The 20,231-nt window shown below is 44.0% G+C and overlaps 1 protein-coding gene across 1 annotated transcript in view; it reads right to left on the bottom strand.

Annotated features, from left to right (window-relative positions):
- Positions 1-20,231, bottom strand: part of DDX56 (DEAD-box helicase 56) — a 127,293-nt gene that overhangs the window by 71,445 nt on the left and 35,617 nt on the right. Inside the window, exons 3-4 of the mRNA XM_085636089.1 lie at positions 18,590-18,744; positions 5,629-5,799 (exon numbers count right to left, since the gene is read on the bottom strand). Of these exons, the coding sequence (XP_085492215.1) occupies positions 5,629-5,799; positions 18,590-18,744 (326 nt within the window). The remainder of the gene's footprint in view (positions 1-5,628; positions 5,800-18,589; positions 18,745-20,231) is intronic.

The raw sequence follows: 20,231 nt of genomic DNA, 5'->3' as shown, positions 1-20,231 counted from the left end.
TGTCTCGGGTGGCAGGTTGGCAGAGACCACTCAGTCAACACACCAGAGGCTGGTAGGTTTTCAGGGGGCAGCTCTAAGGTGCCCTCTGTATGCATGCATTCACACATCCACCACTGGAATCATGGTGGGTTTGTGAATAGGAGAGGTCTGATACCAAACATCCCTATTTTCAGTGAAGCCATCATGTAGCTGGGGTACTCGTTTTCACCAGTGTCCAGCAAATGTTCTAAAATGGCTTCCCAGTTCAGGTGCACAGGCAGTAATAGAACTGACCAGCACAGGGGCATATCTGCTCATGCAGATATGGCCTCACATGTAATATTAAGCACCCAGCCTTAGGACTGCAAGGCCTGCTGTAGAGGTGGCTTACAAATACTACATCCAGTGTTAAGGGGCATGGCACACAGGGATGTGTGACATATTGTTTTTTCCCTTTTGTCTGCACTTAAACACGCAGCCTGCGATGGCAGACCTGCATGAGTTTGATGAGGGATCCCTTAGGGTGGCAGAATTCGTGCTGCAGCATCAGGGGTACCATTTTACTAGGGTCTTATAGAGGGTGCTAAAAGTATTGCCAATTGGGGGAACAACTGTACAGTTTTGGAAAGAGATCTGGCACTGGGACCTGGTTAGCAGGAACACAGTGCACTTCCAGTCAAAAATCACAGAACGTAACAGTCAAGAAGGGGTACTTTCCTACAGGGTCACTGTTGCACTATTTACCATTTTGTGAGGGTGGAAACAGAAATTAAATTCTTGGTGGGTATTGTAACATTCAAGGTCTCTTGCTTCGAATAGCCAGCCAGGATGTTTTTTTCTCAAATGCTACAACTGGACATCAGAGCATCCTAAGCCGACAACCATTATCAAAAAGGATAAAATTACATATCTATGAGGACACCAAGAATAACCAACACCAATGGAAGCAGGCCACTGTTAAAAGCCATCATACTTTGCACCAACCCTACAATAGACTTGGCAATGCAATACTCCACTGACAAGTGCAACACCACTAGATTTTTCAATAAGGATAAAATCAGAAGGCACACCGATAACGAACAAAATTACAATACACCCATTTTACAATACACCGAAAGGAATACACTTCGTCCTTCTCCCCTTCTTGGAAGTACTACCTCAACAGGGAAGTAATCTCTGATGAAGCATGCAAGTCATTACGGACTACAGCCAAGGACTCCCTAATTTAAGGAAACTTCAAAACACTCATTTTTACAAGGCCAAAAGACATCACCACAACCATCGGATCACCCACTTTTTATTTATTTGAAATATTGCTATGAATCTAGTTTCTTTCCAGCTGCACAATCAAATAAAAAAAAGGGACATTCTATTATCAGTAAGAATTCTGATAAGAGTGCACTGAAGAAACAAAGCACAGAAAAAAGCAACCCTTGCAGCCTCTTATTAAATCGGTTATCATTCTACAGTTGATCATCAAGGCTTACTGAAAACCCCTCTATGGCAAACACCATCCTGGAAGGGAATGTACCTTAAGCTTCAATTTTGCTGCCTCTACAATGAACTGCTTGACAAACTCCTAACATATGCGAACATCAAGACGCACATGTATGCTGACAACATACAGATTTATTTGAAGGTCTAAACGACTACGGATTGCCTTAAAGACATACTTCACCCCATGTAATCTTCGATGTGAAAGTTTACTTGAAGCTGAACCTCCCCGAACATGGATTTCACCCTCATCGCCAAAAGCAAACTGCTCTTAACTATGATGTCTGACAGACTCAAAACCCAACTCACAAACAGAATCACATCACTCTATTTCTATATCAACAACAATTTCAGTTTCAATATACACACAGATACGAAGATTTAACACATGCATCCGCTTTCATGTCTTGTCAGAAAGAAGGATTTATCTTCCGGACACAGACACTCAAAACTCGTTTAAGCTTTGGTTCTCACCAACCTGGACAGCAGTATAGCCCTGCTCACTGATAATTGAGACACACATCTAGCACCAAATAAGAGAATCCTGCACACTGCTTCCTGACTCAAATGACTTAGGAAGTACCACCAGATCACTTGCAAGGTTTTCAGTGGCCCCCTCTTCCCACTCACATGACCAACCAAAAGAAAAAAAAATCTGACATTCTGAGGATGTACAGGACATGACAAAACTCACCTGTTTACATTACTCAACTTCAGAAACTGACTTCAAAGGCCATTGGACTTTCAATCACTTGAAGTGTAGGTTTTTTTAAGCACCACAAAAATGTCAAGTTACCATACATTAATGCCTTAACAATCTAGAAAGCCTAATATTGAGTTTCAGAACTGAGTGCTTGTAGTGCTAGAGGCACTCTTATGGTCTGACACCATGTGATGACTTTTGACTACCATTATTTTAACTGACTTTAGTGTGTTATATAAGCCTAGCCTGAATGTACGAAGGTCCTGTATATGCCTTGCTTTTCTTACAAGTTTCTTTCTTGTAATCTTGCTGTCTTTCAGTGGGAGCTGTCACGGAGTAGGACAGCCTTGCCAAGAACAGAACGTGTGGGATGTGCATTTGAAAGCGTGAGAGGTGTAGAATGTACTCTTTGGTTCCGAAGTGCAGTGTTGTGGGCATTGATGCACACATGTGCTCGGTGTTGTACATTGAGAGATGAAGTATGTGATGCTATAGGACATTAAGAGATGGAGTATGTGAAACTATAAGCAGTTGTGGACAATTGTGCATTGTGCTGTACATTGATGAGAATTATGAAGTCCTTCCTATTGTCTTTGACATGACCTCATGTCATCCTTTTTCCTGACTTTGCCTTGCTTCAGCTTTTCTGCGTGCACAGCAGCGCTTGCAAGTTGTTTGGGTTATTCACGTTCAAGGTCTTCTTGTTTTTGTGAGAGATTGTTTATGTACCCGGAAAGCTTTGTGAGCTTCGTCAAGATAAAGGCTGGAACATGCAAGATTTGGAGAAGGGGATGTGAGAAGTCCTTCCTGCCATGAGAATGCTTGCTTTGGAACCTGGCCAGTTCTGGTAAGATTCCTCTGGCCCGGGGGAAGGTCTCTTCCAAACCTTCTAGTGTGTTTTGGGATCAGAAAGCTGAGGGTTCTTGACTCCGAAACCGGGAGTTTGGAATCAGAGTGGGGACGGACGCCTCTACCTCGGAGCGTGGACCCTAGTTGCTGAGGCTCTCAATCACGGCTGTTTAACTTCCCCAGTCAGGAGTGGGCTGAGATGCAGTGTTTGCACCAGGTGAAGTATTGAGTTTTGGTTATTGCCATTATGATGTTTGGCCAGTGGCTTTGATCATTTGAAACACACAAGATGATGGATGGAATGTTGCACATGGGCAAAACATTCACCCCCAGTCACATATCTGGGTTTAATCCATCGTTATTTTGCTCACCACGCCACCCCAGTTCAGACATGGCCATATGCAAATCAGTCTTGACCCTGTGCCTCATGGGAACAGTCCAGTCCGAACTGCCAAGCCATGTCTTCCCTGGACCGGAATCAAGCATCCTAGGACTGGTTTCGGGGTTTCACCCCTCTTCAGCCAGGATAGCTTGACTCCAGTGGCGTAGTGAGCACGGGACCCACGTCTGGGCATACTCTTCCCACATAGGAAACTATGGATTTAACCCAGATTCTTTGACTGGGGGAGAATGTTTGCATTGTAAGCATTTCGTCAATCATTTGTTTGCTGTAACACTTTTTGCCCTAAGTGGAATGGGTATGCCCAGACGTGGGTCCCTTGCTCACTGCGCCACTGGATTCAAGCTAGCCTGGCTGAAGAAGGATGACATACCCTGAAACCGGTCCCAGGATGCTTGTTTCCGGTCCAGGGAGGACCTGGCCTGGCAGTTCGGTCTGGACTGTTCCCATGGGGCGCAGGGTCAAGACTGATTTGCATATGGCTGGGTCCAAACTGGGGTGGCGTAGTGGGCAAAAGAACAATGGATTTAACCCAGATCCTTTGACTGGGGGAGAATGTTTGCATTGTCAGCATTCCGTCCATCATTTGTTTGCTGTAATACTTTGATCATTTGAGGCGTTTTCTTTGTGATGTGCGAGTGAGTCAAGGTGCACCTCCAAAGTACTCATTTGATGTATATATAGCTTTCTGATCTCTTGCAGGACGTCCAGTATATTTGCTTGAGTCTTATCTCATATTATTTACTGCTTGTTTATTAATCAGTATTATTTATGCATTTAGATTATTGCTTGCATATAAAAATATAGATCTCTTTGTGTATTTGAATCTTGTGCATTTGGCATCTGGGAAAACTTTTCTGCTAGGGAGCATTGTGTAAAATAAAACCCAAGCCTTATTCTAAAAGAGAGAGAGTCCTTGCATTTTGTAAAATAAAACCCTTTTCTAAAGGTGCTGTGTTTATGTCTCTTGCTTCGCCGTTTGGGCTACCATGTGGAAGATCCTGTATTATCTGATAGGCGCAAGCAAGACAGTGCTCTAGTCATGTTTTAAGATACTGAAGGAAGCAAAACATGGGAAAAAGTTGATTTTATGGCCAGAAACTAAAACCCTTGAATGGTGAAGGAATAGCACACGGGAATCAGCATCTACTTGAGGTTAATTCTTCTATGGAAGCCCAGATCCCACAGATGGACTGACTTGCATGGAAATTGAAAGATTTTGCTACAGTCTAGTAGAGCTAAACACTGTTAAACGAAGCTGGTCATGCAGTGGTTTCAAGAAAGAACATTTTTAAAACTTAAATAATCAAAGACAAATTCTGTGATGTAGCTTCAGAAGTGAAAAATAAAGAAGAAGGTAAAGAGTAGGAAAGAACTAGTTGGAACCTTTGCAACAACTATATCAAATTAAAATATAAACAAACATTGGTATTGGTCTGGCTTTAAATAATTGTTGTATAGTTATGTGAAGCATTACTAGACAAATAGAATGGGAATTATATGTATGTGTTGCGAAGCAAAGAACTGTAGAATAATATTAGTGTAGGTTAAAAGGTCAGGTGATAATTGCGCTGTCAAACCAGACCTAAACATCCATGTAGATTAATCACTGCCAGCCTCCCATCTGTGCTGCAGTCAGAGAAAAACATCATAAATTATCTAGTTAGCTAAGGCACTTTAATAGCATTACAAGGACATGTCTGTGCTCCTGAAAGTTCAAACTCAGACAGATGGATAAATTAACAAAATGATCACAACTGTGTGGAAGGAGACTACTTTTTTTGTAGGAGCACGCCATTTCTGCACAATCAAAACATTTAATCCTGCCTCCCAACATGTGGGTGGAGCCAAAGCCCCACTTTAGTGATGCTCACATCATTGTCTGGCTACCGCTGCTTTATCAAACCAGACCTTAAAAACCTACATTCTAACATTATGTTTCATCATATAACTGACTTAAGTCTATAATAAATAACATACTCCATACTAAAGAGGGGTACATTAAATAACTTTATCAATATTAAGGAATGCGCATGCTGTCCAGAGGGCCCCCGTGGAAGTAGAAACACTCAAAAGGGGCAAGAAACATACTCTCTCAATGCCTGTGGACCTATCCAGCACAAATTCAGGAACAAGCAAACAATTGTTACAGAGCAGTCAGTTCATCCTTGCCATTTGCCCACCCCCAACACAATCACCTTACCACAACAGGCTTTTCAGATCCTCTTCGAACCCAAAGGAGAATAATAAATCTGCCTCGTCGATCACCAGGATCTCCAGTGACTCCTTCAAACACAGGTTTTGGTGCTTCAGGTGAGACAGGATACGGGACGGAGTGCCCACTACTATGTCTGGTTTCTCCATTAGAACAGGCCTGTAAAAGACACAAAAATCTCAGCTCACATTAGGAGTCCCAAAAAGGAAAAGAGAAACTGAAGCACTGTAGTATGAATGGTGAACAAGGGATAAACTGTTTCAAGATTACTAGGGCTTCATATTGAGATCCCATCACAGTCTTAGAGGAGGTACTTCAGAGTCAGCAAAACTGCTAAGCAAGTATACAACACAAGACATGTGCACAGATTTCCTTTAATGGACGGAGTGAAGAGAGGGAGTCATATCTCAGACGAGGCTGAAATATGATGGACGCTCTTCTTCAGATTACCAGACCTGGCTTGTCTGGTAATCTGGATTTCTAAGAAATCATTCTGTGTCCGAAAACGGAACAACAAGCATGGCTTCGGCACACTGCAACATTAAAAGTTGCTGTTCACCTCAAGATTAGCTTCAGAATAGGAAAAAAATGGTTTGAACACATTGCAAAGACCAACAGAAACGGCAATAGGAAATGTTTGCAAGCACTTGGATGTCTTACCAACTTCATGGTCCATCCGTACATCTGAGTTTACAGCTGGATCTGGGATTTGGTGTTTCATGTCTAAGAATCCTGCAAAAGTGACACACTGAAAGCCTCAAATGTGTGCCTCAGAGTAATTCTCCACATTCGCCATTATGACGGTACATTAGTCTCAGATGCAGTGAACATTGCACAGGTCTTTGTTAACTATTACGCAGCCCTTTACCAGACCTTGCCTCCTCCTATAGCGGAGCAGTCCTCCCCCATATCAAAGAACCTCATCATCTATTTGTTGGTCTCATCCCAAAGAGATGATCTATGTGCCCCCATATCCCTGGAAGAAATTCAAGTTGCAATTGCCTCTATGAACACTGGCCGCACCCCTGCCCAAAAGGGTTTCCTGTAGAGTTATGCAAGACCTACTCTCTCTGTTAGCCCCTCAACTACTGTCATAAATAGTGTGAGGGGAAAGAGATCCTCATCCCTTACTCATCATCTAATAAGCATGAAGCTTTCAAGTAATGGTTCTTGCCCAGAGACAGGGGGAGATACCCCTTTCCCCCTAAAATGAAACTGGTTTTGAAAAGGTGTGTCCGGGCTAGAGTTTTAGTTTCAGTTTTTGGGAATAAATTCCAATTGCGACATGCAGATCCGGGTGAGATAAGTATTTTTTATTCTTTTTTGGGTAGCTGCAAGAAAAAGGATGGCACAGCCAACACGTGTTTCGCCCCCTAATCGGCCATCAGGCCTGGGGCTTCCTCAGGGCTGTATACAGACAATGTTAACCCAAGGTAGAAAAAGTACATGGTGTCATAAGGCATGTGTATAATATATACATATATAGTGAGGGTGAATTTTGGGAAGAGTAGTAAAGTTATAGTGACACGTAGCATTGAACGGCAATTAGTAAGTGAGGGAACAGAGAAAAATAGTAAATTGAGGAAGGGGTCAAAGTAAGCGTGCGGCAGGTATGGAAGGTAGAAAGAATCAAGATGTGATGTCATTGAGGGACACAGAGAAATAGATAATAATATGGTACAGAGTGTTTTGTCGAGTTGGAGGGAGAGAATAAGTAATTGTGATAAAATAGTAAGAGTTTAGAGTACAAAGGTCAATATAATTAGTGGCGAGTATTAGCACAAGTTTCAAATGAAAGTACATATTACAGTCATAAACATTGCCCGGTATGAATATAAGCCGGTGAGAACAAAAAATGAGTTGCATTAAGAAAAATAACCGTTCATATATATAAAGAATACAAGGGGAATTGCGGATCGTATAGTAGTATGATATGCAATTAGAATTTGGCATTTATAAGTATTTGCATGACATTGTGAGATTAAATTAGAGGTAGGTTACATGATTTTGTTATTTACATTTTTAGAGACAGTAATGCATAACCCAAGGAAAATAATGTTTGGGCGTATAGTGTTATCGACGATTAGAATGAATTTATAGTTACAGTTTCCATTAATGAGGAGGCCGCATCCGGGTACCGGGTCAAGCGCGAGGAAGAGGGAGGAAGAGTTCGCATTAGTCTAGGAACGATGTGGGATTCTTTTGCCAGGGTGACTGCGTGAATTCATATATTTATAAAGTGCTGGTGCTTTCTAGGTCACATCGTATATTAATTGTTAATTCTTAATATCGGAGTTGTGTCAAGGCATATGACTAGTATATACCAGGCTTGTCTGGTAATCTGGATTTCTAAGAAATCATTCTGTGTCCGAAAACGGAACAACAAGCATGGCTTCGGCACACTGCAACATTAAAAGTTGCTGTTCACCTCAAGATTAGCTTCAGAATAGGAAAAAAATGGTTTGAACACATTGCAAAGACCAACAGAAACGGCAATAGGAAATGTTTGCAAGCACTTGGATGTCTTACCAACTTCATGGTCCATCCGTACATCTGAGTTTACAGCTGGATCTGGGATTTGGTGTTTCATGTCTAAGAATCCTGCAAAAGTGACACACTGAAAGCCTCAAATGTGTGCCTCAGAGTAATTCTCCACATTCGCCATTATGACGGTACATTAGTCTCAGATGCAGTGAACATTGCACAGGTCTTTGTTAACTATTACGCAGCCCTTTACCAGACCTTGCCTCCTCCTATAGCGGAGCAGTCCTCCCCCATATCAAAGAACCTCATCATCTATTTGTTGGTCTCATCCCAAAGAGATGATCTATGTGCCCCCATATCCCTGGAAGAAATTCAAGTTGCAATTGCCTCTATGAACACTGGCCGCACCCCTGCCCAAAAGGGTTTCCTGTAGAGTTATGCAAGACCTACTCTCTCTGTTAGCCCCTCAACTACTGTCATAAATAGAATGGTATTGTCAATGGGTAAGATACTCTTTGATAGGAGAAAAGCCGACATTGGAGTGATCCCCAAACCTGGGAGAGCTCCAGTGGACAGTCCCTCCCACCACCTAATATCCCTAATAAATACAGAAATAAAAATTCTGACCAAGATCTTAACTACACAGCTGACCAAAGTAATTCAGTTGTTGGTTCACACAGATCAGAATGGCTTAATCTCCAGCATGGAACCAGGCACAGCATCCACAGTCGGCAGGTAATTTTGGTTCAAAGAAGAAACTGCCTTGGTATTAATGGACTTTGAGAAGGCCTTTAATTCCATCCTGTGAGAAAGTGCCATCTTTCTTGTATGGTATGCCCCCACTTTTTGCTGAATTGCTGAATGTACTTTGACTGAATGTGCCCTAAAACCCAAATTGTCAAACCCTGGCCACATGTCAGCCCCTGGTAAGGTACCCAGGGACTTGTGACCAGGTAAGGCCTCTAAGGACTGCAGCACTTATTTTGCCACAGAGGCCATGCACCCTAACACAAACACACTGCCCTTGCAGGCTGAGTGTCTGGGTACAAAACAAAACCAAGAGTCGACATGGCCCACATCCCTGTGTGCCATGCCCACAACCTACACTGCCCTGACATACATCAGCCACCCCTCTAGCTGGGTGCCCTATGCCAGTGGTGTGGGCACAGGAGCATGAGCCCTGTGCCCCTACAGTACCCAGGTCCATTCCTGGGCGCTGTAAGTGCAGTGCTGCCATTTAAGAGTATATGGTGCTGAGAGCTCGTCAAACTCAAACTCCACAGCACCATATAGCAACACTGAAGACTGAGAAGTTTGGTATCAAACTTCTCAGCACATTATACTCGCACGGATGCCAGTGTGGAATTTAATGTACAAAGCTCTACCGAGGGCATCTTAGAGATGCCCCCTGAAACCTAACCTACAATCCACGTCTAAACTGAGAGGCTGCCTAGGCTGCCACACAGCAGACATGTTGCTTGACCCCTGGGTGGAGAGCCCCCGCTCTCCTGGGCTTGCAACAATGCACATCCTAGGCGAGGTGCTAGGTCTCCTCCCCCAGGATGAGCAAGGGGAAGCTTCAAAGGCATGCCGCCTTTGTGACCTTCTCCAGGCCACTTGCTGTACCCAGCAACTGGCCCCCACCGGTTCTGACCCCCCCACTCTGGCAGGAAGACTGGCCGGAAACCCCAAGTAAGGACAGGGGATGTGCCAGCCTCTGCCAACCCCACCCCTCAGGTGGGGGAGGCGAGTTGAAGCACATCTCCGGGTTCTCGCCATCTTGAAGATGGGAAGCCCTGTCCAATCAGGACTAGGCTACTTCCCCCCTCCCACAGGAGAGTGGCAGAGAGGGGTGTACCCACCCCAGGGCAGGGACCCATTGGTCCATGCCCTTTACCTACCTGTAACGCCCCTAAATTTAGTATTCAGGGGCACCCTGAACCTTCCTTCCGCAGATTCCGAAAAGCAAAGAAGAACAAGAAGAAAGGAGACCTGCCGTGCAGCTGCTAAGAAGAGGAAGACACCAGCTGCTAAGAAGAGGAAGACACTAACTGCTTTGGCCCCAGCCCTACCAGCCTGTTGACCCTCGAACCGGCTCCTGCTAAATCCCGGCACCTCCTTTGGCCAGCAACCTCACAAACACCGGAGGACCTGGCTACCTTGTGACTCTGAGCATCTGGGACTCCATGAGCAGTGGCTCTGCTCAAAGCAAGCTTCTAACCCCTGGCATCAGCCCGGAACCGCAAACCCTGCACCCGCCAAGCCGGGCCTGTGCCGGAGTGAACAAAGACCCCGAGGACGTCCCCCCGGCGACTGTGACCCCGAATCCGGCACCCAACTTGACGCTGCGGACGCCTGCAGCCTCAGAACCAGGTACCCCCCCCCCCCCCAACCGCGATCAACAGAGGGTAAGATTTCCTGACATCAAAAGGCACCCCTGCACCCAGTGCCCTGCGGCCCCCTGTGCCCGACTCCTGGGTACCTACCTATCCTCCAACTACCCAACTTACCTCTCGAATTGGTGGTGGCACCCGAAGAATCTTCGTCCCCGAGCTTGCAGCCTCCGTTCGTCCTTGAGCTTTCCCATTGAAATCCATTGAGCGCCCGAAGGCTCAAAAGCACCCTGCACCCAGCCGCCCGAGTGGCCCTGGCAGTGCAACTTCAACTCCTACCTACTTCCCCATTTGCCTTGAGCAAGTGACCAGGAGCACAGCTCCGACAGCTGCGTGGCCTGCTAGTCAGCAGCCACCAACCAAGGCCCCCCTGCCTCCCATAGGATAACATTGGGCCTAACTCACTTTGCACCCGGCCGCCCCAGTGCCGCTGAGGGTGTAACAACTGTACCAACCTGACCCTGGGAGACCCCCGAGTCTGTGCCCAGAACCTTAACCTTGCCAGTCGAGTACTTACGCAAAAGCCGATAACTCACTTTTCTTCCATAGGGTAATATTGACTGGTTTCTTCTGAAATTTCTTCTGTGTGGAGTTTCTAAAACTTAAAATAGTCACCTAAAATCAACAGAGTAACGAAAACGGAAATACTCACCTGCTATTAGGAGAAATCCCAGTGCTGGATCTTGGTGCCCAGCACTGACCCTGAAAAGTACTCACAACCGTACTTACCACTAACCCAATTTTCTTCCATAAGAAATCATTGACTGTTTTTCTGTGAAATTTCTTGTGTCGATTCTTGCAAACTACAAATATTCTTTAAAAATCGTACCAACTGTAAAAAGGTAATTACTTACCTGTTTTAGATAGAGGTCCCAGTACTGAGCCTAGGAGCCCAGCCCTGGATTACAAGAGTAACGAGAACATACTTTACCCGTAACTTGAATTTTCTTCCATAGAGAACCATTGACCTGTACAACTTAAATGCAGTTTCTCAGCTGCTTACAGGTGATACCCTAGTGCTGGATCCAGGATCCAACACTGACCTAGAAAAAGTACCCATAACCCCACTTACCTGCTAAGAGTATTTCCTTCAATAGGATAACATTGGTAATTTGATCAGAAAAAGTTTCTAAGTGTCAACTTTTAAAATAGCAAAATAATGCTTAAAAATCACAACAGTAACTTAACCGAATTTACTCACTTGTTTCCCAGAACTGAATCTAGGATCCAGTCCTGGAGTTAGAAAAGTAATCCTGAAAGTAATTAATTGCATATAACTGAACTCTAGGCCAATGGTTTATATAAAAAATATATGGTTGTTTTATTTTAGAACCAACAATAGGTATCAAAATAAACTTTCTCAGAATGAGATGCTTTAGTTAAATACTTTTGCAATATGCAATTGACTTTTCTAGGTAACAGTTACAGGTTGTTGCAATAGGCAACACAATTTCAAACACAATAATACATTAAGCTCAATGGGAACTTGAAGTTCTTGCGTGTGTGAGACCATTTGCTGACTGAGTGTGTACAACAAATGCTTTACACTGTACTCTGATGCTGCCGTACTGCTCGACCAAGCTACCACTTTAGAGAGCAAGGTTATATCTAACTTTAGCCTCTGCCAAACCTCTGGGGACTGTGGACTCTGTACACACTGTACCTATCTGGGAACAGTATATACAGAGCCACTTTCTCACACATCAACATTATGTTTAAAATTCTACGTAAAGCAAACTTCCGGCCCCACTTCCTGAAACTAGATTATATACTGTATCATGAATCATGGGCATGGGTTACAGTTAATGGGGTGATGTAGGCCCTTTCCCGATTGGGAAGGCACCAGACAGGGAGGCTCGTTCTATCCCCTTCTTTTGCGGCAGTTGTGGAACCATTGGCAGAGTGTCACTCTACGCTGTTCAAAATGGTGGTGCTACCACATTTTCTATATGTACTCCAAATCCATCTGTATATAATAATCATATCCCTATACTCTGACATCAATACAATGTTAATTAAGTTTCTTTGGGCAGGGTGCTCAACCTCAGGTCTCTATAACCAAAAGCATCCAGGCTGAATATGATGGAGGCCTGGGCATTGCAGACATCTGTTTATACAATTGGGCCTCTCAACTTGTGGTGATAAACGACTGGATCTTTGGAGACCAAGATGATCCGGATACAGACTAGATGAGATTATTTGCACTCATCAGACCTTGAAGCAATGTTGTATGGGTTTTCTGTATTTTAATGTATTCTGGAGCCCACTAGAGTCCTGCTGGTCTGTTGGCACAGGGTACACAAGCAGGCATTTGGTGTATCCATGTTGCGTTTTGGGCGGTTTCTTGTCATGGGCACCAGGTTTACCCACACAAGTGAGGTACCATTTTTAGGTCTCGCCTGGCGTAAGACTGCGCAGACATGCGCAGTCTCGCTGGCGAGATTTAATGATTTAGAGATTTCATTAGTGGGCTTTACGCCCCGCCCCTCTTTTCCATTGGCTGGCGTAACCGTTTATGCTAAACGGTGGCCAGCCACTGGAAAAGAGCGTCTAGTGACGTACACTTTTCTCTTTTAGAGCCGTCCCAGTTGGACTGGCTCGGTTCCTTTACGTTTGTGGTAAAAGCTTTTATCTTATCTTTATGGGGCCATGTGTTTCAAACATATGGCCCCATAAAGACAAGAAAAGCTACATAGGAAGCCTCAGATCGACATGCTTGCTTTGAAGCATGTGCAGCTGGCTGGGGCTCTTTTAAAAGAGCATAGGCTTTCTTTCACCAAACCCATAGCTCCCGCCCTTAAAATATACAACTCCAAAGTTGCTAGTGCAATTTTATATGCCGCTGAATTGTGGGGCCATGAGGACATTAACCCCCTGGTTATTGCTCAAAATAAATTCATGAGGGCATTAACTGGTCTGCTGCAATCCATTGGTGCCCTTATTTTTGGACCTGCGATGTTTCTGCATCGAGGATCTGGCTCAATTCAGGCCTATAGCCCTGTGGAGAAGGCTTTGGGCTACCCCCGAGCTCTCTTTGTATGCCAAAGCCCTTTCGGACTTTAGGGGGGTAGGGTGTTTAAGTAAGATCAAGTGGCTTCAGTATATTAAAAAAAAAACTGCTAGAAATGGGAATGAGTACATTGTGGGATAACCCAGAAAAGCTTTCGTTGCCGACAAAAAAAAAAACCAAAAAAAAACAGAGCTTAAAGCAGGTTACAAGACGAAGCGCTTTTCTTCCATCACAAGGCCAACTTTAACCATGGATTTTCATTCGATTAAACATGAGCTCGGTTTTGAACCATATTGGGATTTTATTCTAAAACCAATGGACAGGAAGCTCTACCACCAGTTTAGGGTAGGTTCCCTTCCGACTAGAGCTTTCTCAAGCAGATGGTCCAAGCCAACGACAGAATTGTGCCCGATGTGTTATAGCACAGTCTGAATCAATCGCCCATATCCTATTTGTTTGCCCGGCCTATAGGCTACCAAGGTTGAAATGGCTTAAACCCATCTGTAACACCCTTGGCACGAGAGCTGCTAAAGAGGCCCTGAGAATACCACACACATGCACTCAGGAATCCATCGTTATTGCCATGGCAAAATTCCTGAGTTGGGCATGGGCGATACGGGCCAAAAAATTAAGGGCCTACTGTTCTGACCTGTCCTAACCTGTTTTGCCCTAATTTTGTGGGATGCGAGGCAGTTTTGAACTTGCTACCCTGTTGAGTCTTGAGGTAGGGCTATTGATCTTATGAATGACCGGGGTAGCCTTTTATCTTTCAAGACTGCTATATCTGCCTGGTTTTACCACTTTCTTTTTTCTAACCAACCAAAGCTATGCGGACATATTCTAAATCCCATTCTCATAATGAATTGTTCTTTACCAGAGTTTGTTGATCTGTTGGATTATTATCTTATTTTAAACCTCTTACTGCGATTGTTTAACAATAATGCTATTTCTGTCTTGACAACCATTTTTTTTTATTTTTTTTTAAACTGTGTTTATTATTTTCACATTCAAGGCACATATCTTTCTGACATATCGATACAAATACATATAAACCATTTCGTGACAGTAATGCAAATGATAACACTTGGTTTTGTAAAGTCCTACATCCGGCCTTTGGCTTACACCTGTCCCCACACTACAGCTCCAGCTCTTATCCACTTTCATCATCTAAGTCCTCTTCCGCTTCGGGGGGTTCACAAATGTTTCCACTATATTTATTCCATGCCCCCCATATCGTGGGACTCAACCATTTTTTAACTAAGTATTTTTAACTTGCTTAATTCTAATGTCTTATGGTTTTATAATCGAAATAAAGACTTAATGAACTGAACTGAACTGACAAGAAAAGCTTTTGTAAAAAGTGAAAGTGGACTGGGGAGCAGTGGGGGCTCTGCAGGCGCCTGTGCGGGAGGGAGAGCGGGTCATCGGAGGGACAGATCACTTGTATAGAGGCGGGTGCTGAACGCGGAGCATCGGTTTTGCAGAAAATTATTTCCTAAACGTTCCCATTTGCCTACTTTGCTGTAAGAAAAACGCTATTTGCTGTTCTGCCAAGGTCACCGATCACCTGACCAAACCCATTAACAGCTGGAAAGCACACACTGCTGGCTGCTGCCAGCTTGTATGTGTTGACTCTCCCTCCACAAGGGAAGGAAGCGCGGCGACCGGGATGGACTGCCCAGCTCTCCGGCGGCGTCCACGTCCTGCAGGTAAGAGAGCGGGGCTCGTGCATGGGGGCCGCCGTTTTCACACTGACACCGTTTTTCCGGGGTTTTTTGTAACGAGGTGTTAATCCCAAATGCTGCAATGCAGAAGAAAACGACACACCGGGTGCAGAACTGTGTTGTGCTGGAGTTAATGAGGTTTTTCAGAAGTGCAGTCACCCAGCGACAAATCGCGTTTTACTGCACTTGCAAGCCACTGATATCTAGAACTATATTTAAAAGATGATTTATGAGCGCAAAATTCAAAATATTGTGGAATCCCTGGGGGTGTGATTAGCTTAGGACGTTTCGAGTTGTTACCTATCATTTTCGTGGGAGCTTTTTCTGGGAACGTCATAAACCGTATGCATTGATAATTTGCGACCGCGGTGTAGAAGATGGGGGTTTTATTGGGGTGACAAGCTTTAAATGGCACAGAAGGTAAAAAACTGAGACAATTTATGTGCAACACGCTTCCTGAACGCTGCAAAATCTTCTGTTTGTGCTGCCGTTATGGGGATTTCAGCTTTTTTTCAGACGTCTACTGCTCACATTTGGGGTACGATGTGTCTGTATTCAGTATGAGAGAGATGGCTAGTGTGTGTGTACGCCGGGGGTTTAAGGGGGGTGGGGATGAATGGGGGCTGCCTCGGATTAAACATGGAGGGAGCAGAGCGCTTTTCCACGTAGACAAATTAATGGATAGACGGCGAGTTCAAAGGCTTGAGCCAGAGTTAATTTAGAAGGGACGGGAGTCTGTCCAGGGGAAGGAGCCCTGTCAATCCGTGGGAAACCCCTGTGCGGAGGGGGCGTGGGGTTGCTTGGTGGGGAGGAGGGGAGTCTGATTCTGTCACCCGAACACTTATCAGATTGTAATTTATAGAAGCGTGCACTTTTTAATTAAATCAAACAGGAAAGGGACAACGCGTTAACACTATTCAATTTGATAGACTTCTCACCACTCCGGTTTCTTAAAGGGTGACGCTGTTCTGACGGACACGCATGTGCACGACACGTATACCCCCAACTAAGCATGGCTTACTCTGTTAAAATATCTCGAAAAGCGGGCCATAAATACAATTGCATATGAAACAGAAGCCTTCCCTGATACTGGAGAGAAACAACAAAATTCACACATAAAATACAAAGGGGTGGGGGTTGAGAGAGCGGGAGAGAAGAGAGAGAGAGAGCGAACGAGAGACATGGTAGAGATCAAAACCAGGGAAGAGAGAGAGTCCATGCAGAGAGACAGTATATAAGAGAGCGAGGGAGGGAGGGAGGGAGAGACTGAGAAAGAGAGGGCACGAAGGTAGTGGAAAGAAAAGAGGGAACATTAGAAAGACAAGCATTGAAAATGCAATAGGCCTCGCCTTTTATTAAGTTAAAGCCATTTGCTTTGCTATATAATACCATTAGCAAAGCAAATGGCTTTAACTTAATAAAAGGCAAGGCCTATTGCATTTTCAATGCTCGTTATTGGGAGACTTGGGGGGAATGCAGGGTGGAAGGAAGTTTGTTGCTCCCCGCAGGTTCCAGAACTTATCACAGAAATGTGAGGAACATTTTTATTTTTGGATACATTTGCAAGGGATTCTGGGTATAAAAAAAACTGGTGACAGCCACCTTGGATTCCCCCAGGCATCTAGTTTTTAAAAATGTGCAAGGTTTCCTAGGTGCCGGCTGAGCTAGGGCCCAAAATCCACAACCCTCCACATTGTGAAAAGCGTCAGTTTTCAGTCGAAAAATGGGATGCATCAATGTTGCGTTTTGGGGTGTTTTCTATCGAGAGCACTACGCCTACCCACACAAGTGAAGTACCAATTGTATTGCCAACATGTGGGAGCGTAGAACAGTGGAACATTTGTTATTACCGATTGGATTTTGCAGCATTTGTGATTTCCAAATGTAAGTCAGCGTGTAAGAAAGAAGACATTTTGAAAAATACCCACTAAAACTAGTACGGGTACCAACAAATTCAAAGATGAACAAATAACCACTACTTCTTTACTACACATCTTGTGCCCATTTCAGATATACATAGGTCTCCTTGATACCGGTTTTCCACTCTACATATTTCACCATATGAAGTGGTCTACTATACTCATTACGCAATAAAAAACCATTGTATGGTTTTGGAGAGCCTAAAAACCCTATACATCCCGCAACCAGAAGCGTCCATCAGAAAGGTATATTGCTTTTGTAAGTCAGCAATCGTGAAAAAAAGTTACAGATGAAAAAGTTGTCACAAATCGCAGTTTTTTCTTATTCATTTTCAATAGGTCTTTATTTCATCAGTTTCTTTGGGAAAACCTTGAGGGTTCTACTCATATGAACCCTTGCTGAATTCGGAATTTTGTCTACTTTTCAGTATAGCTTCTCTGGATCACTCATGGGTTTCACAGTGGTTTCCCCCACAAAGTGGAAGTAAGTCAAGAGCACAAAAATATAGGAAAAAAGGGCTACTTCTTTGAAAAATGTCAAAAGTGTGGAAAAAATAAATAAACAGGTTTTTTCCATTCAGCTCTGCATGTTCCCAAAAGCTTTGAAGATGGTGACTTTAGCACAGCAAACCATTCGTTGATGCCACTTTTAGTAAGAAAAAAAAACCACACTTATGTGGAGCACTTTTTACCTATTTTTGCCCCCAAAATTCAAATATTAGCTATATGTTGCCTATTTTCTCTGTACCCTACAGGGGAATCTATAATCCCTGGGTACCTTTAGAATCCCAGGATGTTGGAAAAAAGGACTATTTTGGATTGGATACCTTAGGATTAAAACAAACTATGAAGATCTAAGTGTAAACTTCCCCAATTAGCCATAAAAGGGCTCAGCACTTTTTGAGGGGGAGGGGGGTTCCCAGCAGCACATAACCTTTTCAGCCATTGGAAACAACAATAAAGGAGTTGATGAGTGGAAGACAGTTGACAAAGCCTGTCCTCTTGGTAAGAGGCTTCTACTCTGGAGAGGTTCAGCATTGGCAGCTGATAGGGGTCACTCTAAGGTGTGCAAGGATCACAACAGGTTGGTTTTTAGTCCTTTCATGAATCTCAGGACGCATTCTACAAGTCTTAGAGGTGGAGGAGAGAGGTTCATTTTAGACGGTGGTAATGGTTTCAGTCCTTTCATGAATATCTCGGAGGATTCTTCAAATCTTAGAGGTGGGGGGGAGAGAATACATTCCAGACGATGGTGATGGTAACTTAAGAGTGGCTAGATAAGAAGCAAAACTAAATGTTTTTAGGTGGTTGAATGTTAAGAAAACTCAAAGAAGGCTATCTTAGACAACAATCATATAGGATTAATATGCCAAAAATTCCCCACAGCTCAACACAGGAGTGCATGCTGCAGAAACCTACCTCTGTGCAGAAAGGTCAACCTGACCCGACACATCAGCCACCCGCACGTCCCGGGCACAGTATTGAGTCAGCTGACGAATCATCTGCTGAACCTGCTGACCCAGCTCCTTCGTAGGGACCAGGATGAGAACCCGAACTGTCTGTTGTGTGACCACCTAGGCAGAGCAGGGAGAAGTGGGATTAACATAAAACAAGAAAGGGAACAAAGAATAGGAGTTATAGAAAAAAAGTAAAAGGTAGCATGTAAATGGCAGGAGGGGGAAGAAAACACTTCCCAGGCACTATTTTCCCTCTTTTAATGAAAGTTATTTCTATCATGGTACTGAAGACAAGTCAGGACCATCCACTCAATCATATTGTCAGACTTTCTGGAGGATATAACACTATGACCCTGGTCCAGGATATCATATGGCATACTCCACAGCTCCTTCTATTTCCGGTTATTCTCCCTTCACAGCACCGGGAGCAGAGTGACACACAGGCCAAGACGTGCGCTAATCATTCACCTGCAAGTATAACACATTAGTCACACGTTTCCCATCTTTATCACATAAGCTGGTCTACCACAGTCATATACTCAGCAAAAGAAGTGCTAGCCACAAGACAGACCAAATACCCCTGACCGAAGCAGGTGTTTGGATCGGAGTACCCCAGTGAAATACTGCAATCTTCAAATCCACCGACTTTTTCCCCAAGAAATTCAGATGAACAAATGCTTAAGAGTGATACAAGTCAAAAAGGTAAAAGCACCAAAACCGCCTCTGTAAAGCTATAAGATTAACAGAAACTCATTGGAGGGTATGCCTTGGTTAACAAAAATTGTCTACATTTAGAACAAAAATACAAGATTACCAGATTTTAGAGTAACTCAACATTAATGCTAAATTTAAATAAATACCAACTTAGTATCTTGATTTAACTGGACTCAACTTCTAGAGAGTTAGCCTTTTGCCAGGGACCATACTGCCCTGGCTTTCGGTCTCCAGGAGGAGACTGGGCCCAGTGATTGCAGCACTTTAAACGCACCTTCTACACCAGCTGCACAGGATTCGCCCGACCAGAGCCACGACTGGACCAAGAGCGGGCCCGCCTGAGCCCAGAGGATGATGGGCTAGGCTGGCTCCCCCTCTTAGCCTGTGATTCTTAAGTCTCTGTGTCTCAGTCTTCACTGTTAACATTGGGCCTTTGTTATGGAATAGGCCCTGCAAACCCGGTGGTGCATTAATAAACTTTCTTACTAATGAAATGGGTTTGATGGAGAAGGAAATCTCAAACGCCGAAGAAAGACTGAGTGCAGTACAACAGTCTGTTAGGGATATAATCCCCACCAAAAAAAACACACACACTGTATCTATCGCTGTAGACAATGTGATTGTTACTAGCACAAATACGAATCCATGTGGTGCCTTGGAACCTGTAATTATTACCAATGAATCACTTTATGCCTTTGGAAATCACCCATCACCTAAGAAAACAAAACAAAAAGGAGTGCTATGTAGTCTAGCTTGGGTAATGTCTGGCGGAGGAAAGGTGGTAACCCAATTGCAGTACGACTGCTCGGGGACTAGTAAAAGCAATCCCCAGTGCTCTCTAGGTGTACCTAACTCTACTCCCTAGAGGGTATGGTGAAAAGAGAATGCGA

This window comes from Triturus cristatus, chromosome 11, assembly GCF_964204655.1.
Source record: "Triturus cristatus chromosome 11, aTriCri1.1, whole genome shotgun sequence".
Taxonomy (NCBI): Eukaryota; Metazoa; Chordata; class Amphibia; order Caudata; family Salamandridae; genus Triturus; species Triturus cristatus.
The sequence above is the reverse complement of the archived record's forward strand: the minus strand, read 5'-3'. Positions and strand labels throughout refer to the sequence as shown.